The following is a 9,120-nucleotide window of genomic DNA, read 5'->3' as shown; positions in this document are numbered from 1 at the left end:
GCAGCAGGGGGGCCTGGCCCGGGGTGGAGCCCAAACTGAGCTGCACCCCCCCACACACCAGCACCATAAGCTGAAAGAACCAGGCAGCAAATCAAGCCTCCTCCACCCGCCCACAAGCCAAAGGGTTAAAATCCCACAAAGGTGACATAAGTAGGGAGCGGTGCTTAGACCCACGTGCTCCTGTTCACATAACCACAGATTTCCAGCGCCCCAGGCTGGCCAGCAGCCTATGGAGCGAAAAATCACGAGACGAGATTAAAAATTACAAGGGTTTAAACAACCGCGGCCTGGCAGCTCAGCTCTCTGAGTGCTGCGTCTTCTGTCCGAGCCCGGCTCTTCTGTCACCAGATGGCTGCACAGCTTCGCTCACTGTTGGTTAAACAGAAGCCAAACATCTCCTGTGATCACGGGACTCCGGGAGCTGGAGATTTATGTGGGGATCCCAGGAAATATGGCAAGATTCACGAACACGTGGGGAGAGGCAGGCCTCCCCCCCACATTGATGGAGCGTCTCCCAGGCAGCTAGAGATCCTCTTGAGTTTTATTGTATCTGTACATCTAAGAGCCGTGTTCACAGTGAGACCAGAGCCGGAGGAATCTCTGGCATTAAGAAGTCCCTTAGCTGCGGGGGTTGGGGGCTCTACATTCCACCAGTGGCTGGGGGGGGCAGTGCATTTCCCAGCATGCCCGGCCTCGATCCTTAAACAGGAGGGGTGTCCGAGCTCAGCTCCCTGGTCCCAACCTGGACCCAGCGTGGGGATGGGGAGCTGCCTAGGGGGAGCAGAGGGGCCGGATTCCTGGCTCTGGGGCTGGAAAGCATAGGGCAGGGTGCAGGGCCATCTCAGCCAGCCAGCCACAGCTCCAGGAAGCATGGGGCAGTGGGCACGGGCACAGTGGGACAGGCCTGGCTGTCCCTGGGGGGGCCCCGGAAGGGGCAGAATATGCGCAGTGCCCGCTGGGTCAGGGCTGCCTGTGCTCGGTCAGGGCTGCTCCTTCCAGATCCAGTGGGAAAGCCCTGGACCCGGAACGGGCACAGCCCCAAGTCTTCTCTGGGCAGCGCCCCTGTGGCTCCGGAGCTGTAGAGACGGGGGGCAGGATCAGGACCGGTGGCAGCAGGCTCAAGCCCCGGTGCCCTGGGGGCAGATCTTGGCTGGGGGGCTGGCAGAGTCCATTGCTGAGCAGTGGGGACGGGGTCACAGTGTTGGCACGTGTCTCCTGGCTGGGGTCACAGGGGGGTGCTGTCCTTGAGGTCCTCAGAGCGGCTGACGCTGGCTTTCCGGCTGGGGCTGCTGGCAGAGACCAGAGTCAGGGGGTCGGGCCGGATGAGATACCTGTGGGGAGACAAAGGAGACGTTGGGGGGGCCGGGAACCAGGCAGTTCATTGCCCTGTCCCCATAGGAGCAGGCTGGCTTTGCCCCGGCACCTCCCCTCTTTGGGGGGGCTGCTGAGCCCGGCCCTCCTGGGCCCATGGGTGGGGGTGCTCCCTCCCCAGGGGAGGGCTGGAGGCTGCAAGGGGGGAGAAGCCCAGCGTGGATTTAGCCCAGGGATGGGGATCAAGGGGGAAGGGTACGGGTGGGGCAGAGGGTGCGGGTGCCTCCCCAGAGAGCAGCCCCACCCCTGCTGGCCGTGCCCCCGGCCCCTGGACTCACACCACGTCGTTGATTTCCAGCCGCGTGTCGGGTGAGGGGTTGAGCAGGATGTAGGACAGCGTATTGCCGTGATCCAGCATGTCCACTGCAAGTGGGGGGGAGATAGTGAGACCCCTGCCTGGCCCCCATCCCATCCCTGGGCGGAGTCAGCTGGCCTAGGACCACCCCCGACTGCCGCTCAGACCCCCGGATCTGGCCTGCCCGGGACCCCTCCAGCTCAGATCCCCGGGCCCGGCCCCCCCAGGACCCTCCCAGCTCAGCTCCCCGGGCCCAGCCCACCCGGGACCCCGCTCCAGCTCAGCCCCTGGGCCTGGCCTGCCCGGACCCGCATCTTCCAGCTCAGCCCCTTGGGCCCAGCCCGGCTGGACCTCCATCTTCCAGCTCAGCCCCCAGGGCTCCCAGCTCAGCCCCTGGGTCCAGCCTGGGACCCCGTCCCAGCTCAGCCCCCAGCCCATCCCGCCTGGGATGCACCCCCCAGCTCAGCCCCGGCCCCGGCCCGAGGGCCCCTCCGTACTGTATCCGGCAGCCGAGAGCCCCAGGTGTTTCATGCGGGTCTTGACGAGGGCGCCGAGCTCCTGGCGCTCGGAGCGGCGGTACAGCGTCAGGCGCTGCTGGCTGATGCGCTCGGGGTGGCGCCCGCCCTTGCGGCTCAGCCGTCGCACCCACTGCATGCTCTTGCGCCGCAGCAGCGGCTGCTCAGCCTGGTCGCTGCACGTGGAGTTGCGGGGCCCCATGCGGCAGATCAGGGCGTCGCGCGGCTCCCGCGTGTCCTCGTAGTCCTCCACGCTGACGGAGACCTGCGGCTGGGGGGGCATGGGTTAGCACGAGGGGGGGCCGCGGCGCTGGAGGCGAGGCAGGAGGTGGCACAGAGCAGTGGGGACATCTGCCTCTGCACCCCACACCCCGCCCTGGAGACCAGCCCTTGGCCCCTGAACACACTGGAGGGGATGGTCCAGCTCCTGAAGGGGGGCGTGAGCATGAACTAGGGGTGGATGGGGGGGGCAGCCCTGCTTCCAGGGGGGGATGGAGAGGGAGCGACCCCTGCTCCCTGGGGGGCTGAATGGGGACCCAGCCCTGCTCCGGGGGGGCGGGGCAGGAGGTGGATGGGCCGAGCCCTGTTCCCGGGGGGGATGGAGGCCCAACCCTGATCCCGGGGGGAGGGCAGCTCTGCTCCCTGGGGGGCTGAATGGGGACCCAGCCCTGCTCCAGAGAGGGGTGGGGGGCGGATGGGCTGAGCCCTGTTCCCGGGGGGGAATTGGGGCCCAGCTCTGCTCCCAGAGGAGGGTGGATGGGCTGCGCCCTGCTCCCTGGGGGGCTGAATGGGGACCCAGGCCTGCTCCGGGGTGGGGGTGGGGGTGGATGGGCTGAGCCCTGCTCCCTTGGGGGGCTGAATGGGGACCCAGCCCTGCTCCACGGTGGGGGTGGGGGGTGGATGGGCCAAACCCTGTTCCCGGGGGGTGGATGGGGGCCCAGCCCTGCTCTGGGGTGAGGGTGGGGGGTGGATGGGCCAAGCCCTGCTCCCTGGGGGGCTGAATGAGGACCCAGCCCTGCTCCGGGGTGGGGGTGGATGGGTCGAGCCCTGCTCCCTGGGGGGCTGAACAGGGACCCAGCCCCGCTCCCGGGGGAAGGCCCCGGCTGCCTGGCCTGCACCTCAGCGGTGGAGAACAGGTGGCTCTCCGTGCGGTAGATGCCGATCGGGATGTCACCCGTGCTGGAGCAGAGCTTCTGGTAGAGGCGCCCGTACGAGCGGATCCACAGGTCGTCCTCCGTCACCTTCAGCTGTGGGGGAGAGAGATGGGGTCACTCTGCGGGGGAGGGGACGTTCCCCTGCCCCCCGAGCCTGCCATCCCCTTCCCCAGTGCAGCAGTGACTGCTGGCCCCCCAGCAACCCCTGCAGGGGGACAAGGAGTGAGACCCACACAGAGAACAGAAGGGAAAGAGGGGGTGACGGGGGGGCGTGTGTGGGGACTGACGGACAGAGGGCTGCGTGTGGGGACCAAGCAGGGGTGGGGGATTTGCTTTACCGCTTTAACCATGAGGCCAGGCCGGGGGCTACTTAGGGCAGAGAACTTAGCAATTAGCTGACAGGAGCCCTGGGTCTAATTCCTATAGAAAAGGAAGAAAATTCAGTAACTATTAGACCCACTCGGCCCTAATGCGAACATGTTCTGACGTCCTGTGGCAAGTCACTTAAGGGACGCTGGTGAGGTTTAAAATTGTAACGTCTGTTCTTACTTTGTTACTAACTGCAGAGAGAGAGCCCCTGTCAGGACGCCTGGGTTCCATCTCAGCCCTGGGAGGGGAGGGGGGAGATACACCTGGGTTCTATATAAGAACATCAGAACGGCCTGGGTCAGAGCAAAGGTCCAGCCAGCCCAGTGTCCTGTCTGCTGACAGCAGCCAGTGCCAGGTGCCCCAGAGGGAATGAACAGAACAGGGAATCATCAAGTGAGCCATCCCCTGTCGCCTATTCCCAGCTTCTGGCAAACAGAGCCAAGGACACCATCCCTGCCCAGCCTGGGTAATAGCCATTGATGGACCCCTGGCCTTTGAGAACTTCGCTAGTTCTTTTCTGAACGCTGATATACTCTTGGCCTTCACAACATCCTCTGGCGAGGAGTTCCACAGGTTGACTGTGCATTACAGAAATACTTCCTTTTGTTTGTTCTAAACCTGCTGCCTGTTAATTCCACTGGGTGACCCCTAGTTCTTGTGTTTTAAGGGAAGGAGTAAGTAACACTTCTTTATTCAATTTTTCCAAACCAGTCATGATTTTGTAGACCTCTGTCCTACCCTGACTTTGTCATCTCTTTTCCAAGCTGAAAAGTCCCAGTCTTATTAATCTCTCCTCATACAGAGGCCGTTCCATCCCCCGAATCATTTCTGTTACCCTTTTCTGCACCTTTTCCAATTCCAATATATCTTTTTTGAGATGGGCTGACCACATCTGCACGCAGTATTCAAGGTGTGGGCATCCCATGGATTTATATAGAGGCATTATTATATTTTCTGCCTTATTATCTCTCCCTTAATGATTCTCAACATTCTGTTTGCTTTTTTGACTCTGCTGCACATGGAGTGGATGTTTTCAGAGAACTATCCACAGTGACTCCAAGATCTCTTGAGTGGCAACAGTTAATTTAGACCCCATCATTTTATACGTAGAGTTGAGATGATGTTTTCCAAGGTGCATTACTTTGCATTTATCAACACTGAATTTCATCTGCCATTGTGTTGCCCCATCAGCCAGTTTTGTGAGATCCCTTTGTAGCTCTTCGCAGTCTGTCTGGGACTTAACTATCTTGAGTAGTTTTGTATCATCTGCAAATGTTGCCACCTCAGTGTTTACCCCTTTTTCCAGATCATTTATGAATATGTTGACTAGGACTGGACCCAGTACAGACCCTGGGGGACACCACTATTTACCTCTCCCCACTGTGAAACCTGACCAGTTTTTCCTGCCTTGGGTTCCTAGCCTTTCCCTGGCACTGCTTTCAGGATCATCTAACCAGCCTTAATCTGCTTTAAGGACAAGTCTTTTGTTATCTTAATCACCTGCCTCTGGTTATAAACACACTGAGGGGGCCGTCAGGGGACAGGGAATGGGTGGGGACGGGGGTTGGATAAGTGTGGGAGTCTCAGGGACTGGGGTGTGGATAGGGGACGGGGAACGCGGGGTTGGACAGGCGTGGGGTCCCGGGGGCCTGTCAGGGGGTGGGGGGGTGGATAGGGGACCCAGAACTGATCCCTGCAGGACCCCACTGGTTATGTCCTTCCAGCCTGACTGTAAACCACTGATCACTACTCTCTGGGAACGATTTTCCAACTACCTTATGGTAGCTCCATCCAGGCTGTATTTCCCTATTCATACAGTTCAGAGCTCCGTCTCTGTGAGCAGAGCTCAGGTACAAAACTCCACCCCCTGCCCCTCCTAACTGGCGCCCCTTGGACAGACAGAGGGCCGTGGGGGGGGCCGCCGGACAGAGGGCCATGGGAGGGGGGGTGCCGGCCGGACAGAGGGCCGCATGAGGGGCAGGCTGGACAGAGGGAGGGCCGTGTGAGGGGCTGGCTGGACAGAGGGCCGGGGGGGGCAGCCAGACAGAGGGCCGTGGGGGGGGTGCTGGCCGGACAGAGGGCCGCGTGAGGGGCAGGCTGGACAGAGGGAGGGCCGTGTGAGGGGCCGGCTGGACAGAGGGCTGTGTGTGGGGACGGATGGACAGAGGGAGGGCCGTGTGTGGGGACGCATCATCAGCCTGACAGATGAGTAAAGCAGAGGGATGGATAGGACAAGTGAGAGGCAGGCAGAGGGACACAGACACACGTGCCCAGAGGCCAGGGTGAGGGGCAGGTGCCAGGCGGCACCCAGCTGGGTACTCACCGCACACAGGAAGCCGGAGCCTGGCATGGAGTCGAGCCCCAGGAGCAGGCGGGTGATGGAGATCATGTAATCCTTCACAAATGACTGCAGGAGAGGGCGAGGGTCAACGGGGAGCTTTCCCGGCACAACCCCCTGCGACCTTCCCAGGCCCACACTCCCCACTCAGCATTCACAGACCACAGCCAGCACATTCCTGTCTTCCCCAGTGCAGCCCGTCCTGGCACAACCCCCTGCAACCTTCCCAGGCCCACGCTCCGCTCTCCCTGCGTCACACCAGCACAGCAGGCTCTGGGTTGCCCTGCCACTATGGGCGGTGAGGGGGGCTGGGATCTCCCACAGAAGGGGGTTACCTGGGCTGGCTGGTTACCCGGGAGTCGGACTGATAGAGAAGGAGGCAAGCGGAAGCAGGGCTGGGAATGGGGGAGGGGGGTTCCAGGAGCAGGGAATAGGAGGTTGTGATGAACTAGGAATGTTCTTAATGTTTCCCCTGAATACGGTCTTGGTGCCTCAGTGTCCCCATGGCAGTTCTTAAGTATCTGGCAGAGCAAAGGGCCAGTGGACCTAAATGCCTGACCCTCTGTCTCCTAGCAACTGATGGCCTGGGCCCCCCCTCTGCAAAGGTGCCAGCTGAAGGTGTTGGAGACAAAGGGATCAGGTGGCCTCCTGGCCGGGGGAAAGGAGCTGAGCAGAGAGGAGGGGCTGGAGGGGGGTTAGTCTGGACCTGGCTGGGGACGAGGAGTGAAGGGCAGACCTAGGGGTCTGGCTCACAGCCCCCCAGAATGGACCCGGCCGAGGGGTCCGGTTCGCTGTACCTACAAGCTCTGTGTTAGACCCTGTTCCTGTCATCGAATAAACCTCTGTTACTGGCTGGCTGAGAGTCATGTCTGACTGCAAAGTGGGGGTGCAGGACCCTGTGGCTTCCCCAGGACCCCCCTGGATGGTCTCGCTGTGGGAAGTGCACGGAGGGGCAGAGGATGCTGAATGCGCCAAGGAGAGACCCAGGAGGTGAAGCCATGGGAGCTTCTTGCCCTGGGGACAGTCTGCTCCAAGGGAGGGGAGGCTCCCCAAAGTCCTGTCTGGCTTGGTGGGGAGCAGTTCCAGAACATCGCCCAGGTACTCCATGACAGGGGTATCCCCAGAGAGGGTGCCCAAGGTCAGGGAGGGGAGGTCCCTGGGGGAGGGATCCTGGAAGTGGGGAGGGAGGTCTCCAACAGGATCCCCAGGGATGGGGAGGGGAGGTCCCTGTGGGTGGGGGGGTCCCCAGGGACAGGAAGGGGGGTTCCCAGGGGAAAGGCGTTTCCCCAAGGAGGGTCCCTGTGGGTGGGGGGGTCCCCAGGGACAGGAAGGGGGGTCCCCAGGGGAAGGGCATTTCCCCAAGGAGGGTCCCTGGAGGCAGGGAGGAAGGGTCCCAGAGGAGGGTTCCCAGGGCAGGGACGGAGGTCCCCAGGGGAAGAGGGTTTCCCAGAGGAGGGTTCCCAGGGCAGGGAGGGGAGACCCCAGGGGAAGGGGGTTTTCCTGAGGAGGGTCCCTGGGGGCAGGGAGGGAGGTCCCCAGGGGGAGGTCCCTGGGGCAGGGAGGTTCCCCAAGGAGGGTCCCTGGGGGCAGGGAGGGAGGTCACCAGGGGAAGGTCCCTGGGGCAGGGAGGCTCCCTGAGGAGGGTCCCTGGGGGCAGGAATGGAGGTCCCCAGGGGAAGGGCATTTCCCCGAGGAGGGTCCCCGGGCAGGAAGGGAGGTCCCCAGGGGAAGGGTGTGTCCCCGAGGAGGGTCCCTGGGGGCAGGGAGGGAGGTCCCCAGGGAAAAGGTGTGTCTCCAAGGGTCCCTGGGGGCAGGGAGGGAGGTCCCCAGGGGAAGGTCCCCGGGGCAGGGAGGTTCCCTGAGGAGGGTCCCTGGGGCAGGAAGGGAGGTCCCCAGGGGAGGGTCCCTGGGGCAGGAAGGGAGGTCCCCAGGGGAAGGGCGTGTCCCCGAGGAGGGTCCCCGGGGCAGGAAGGGAGGTCCCCAGGGGAAGGGCATTTCCCCAAGGAGGGTCCCCGGGGCAGGAAGGGAGGTCCCCAGGGGAAGGGTGTGTCCCCAAGGAGAGTCCCTGGGGGCAGGGAAGGAGGTCCCCAGGGGAAGAGGGTTTCCCAGAGGAGGGTCCCTGGGGCAGGAAGGGAGGTCCCCAGGGGAAGGGTGTGTCCCTGAGGGTCCTGTGGGCAGGGAGGGAGGTCCCCAGGGGAGGGTCCCCGGGGTACCTGGTAGAGCAGCGTGTCCAGCATGCTGACGCTGAAAACCTTCCCGGCGGCGAAAGGCAGGCGGAACATGAACACCAAGTTGGAGCCGTTCTCCCGTTCCTTCTGCAGGACACAGCGAGTGAGCAGGGCACAGCATGTTGCAGGGGGCAGCGGGACGGGGCACAGCAGAGGATGGAGGTGTACTGGGGGGGCAGCGGGGGGTGTGAGGTGCAGCAGGTGCAGGGGCTATGGAGGTGCAGGAAGCCAGGAGATTGGGGTGCAGTGGGGGACACAGGACACCCTGGGGGGGCAGGAACACGGGGGGGGGGTTCCTTTAATATCCTCGGATGAGATTGTCCGGGCCCTCCGATTGTGTCCATTAAGTGTTCTCACAGTTGCCCTACCTCAGAGCGGTAATATCCACCTTCATATTCCACTCCCGTTTATCATTCCCTCCATCGTCCCTAAACTCCTCACTAGTCTTATTAAGACCGAGGCAAGTACTTATTTAGATAGGACCAGCCTAATCAGGTAAGCCCCGCCCCCAACTCAGGGCTTCAGCCTCGCCCCAGCACACGGCCCCTAGCAGCCTGCCACACAACTCACTCACATACAAAACTTCCACAACTCCACCTGCTGGGCCCCTGCCCTTGTCTCCCCACTGTGTCCAGGTCCCCTGCCCCCACGCTTCCCCGGTCCCCGTCCCCCCTCCCCCTGCGGCCTGCTGGCCCTGCCCCCATCCCCGTTTTGCACCTGGTCTCTCCCCCATGCTGGCCCCCAGCAATGCTCCTCCGTCCCCTGCTGTGCTCCGGTCCCCTGTCTCCCTTGCACTCCCCTTCCCCCTGCTGCTCCCCTGCCCCCGCTGCCCCTGGCTGTGCGTCCCTGA

At 62.8% G+C, this 9,120-nt stretch overlaps 1 protein-coding gene across 1 annotated transcript in view; it reads right to left on the bottom strand.

Annotated features, from left to right (window-relative positions):
- Nucleotides 1–521: 521 nt before the first annotated feature.
- Nucleotides 522–9,120, bottom strand: part of LOC116824834 (potassium channel subfamily T member 2-like) — a 26,984-nt gene continuing 18,385 nt past the window's right edge. Inside the window, exons 17-22 of the mRNA XM_032780432.2 lie at nt 8,256–8,357; nt 6,028–6,111; nt 3,300–3,428; nt 2,164–2,452; nt 1,650–1,734; nt 522–1,331 (exon numbers count right to left, since the gene is read on the bottom strand). Coding sequence (XP_032636323.2) covers nt 1,226–1,331; nt 1,650–1,734; nt 2,164–2,452; nt 3,300–3,428; nt 6,028–6,111; nt 8,256–8,357 — 795 coding nt within the window. The 3' untranslated portion in view covers nt 522–1,225. The remainder of the gene's footprint in view (nt 1,332–1,649; nt 1,735–2,163; nt 2,453–3,299; nt 3,429–6,027; nt 6,112–8,255; nt 8,358–9,120) is intronic.

Source organism: Chelonoidis abingdonii, chromosome 26 (genome assembly GCF_003597395.2).
Source record: "Chelonoidis abingdonii isolate Lonesome George chromosome 26, CheloAbing_2.0, whole genome shotgun sequence".
NCBI lineage: Eukaryota > Metazoa > Chordata > Testudines > Testudinidae > Chelonoidis > Chelonoidis abingdonii.
The sequence above is the reverse complement of the archived record's forward strand: the minus strand, read 5'-3'. Positions and strand labels throughout refer to the sequence as shown.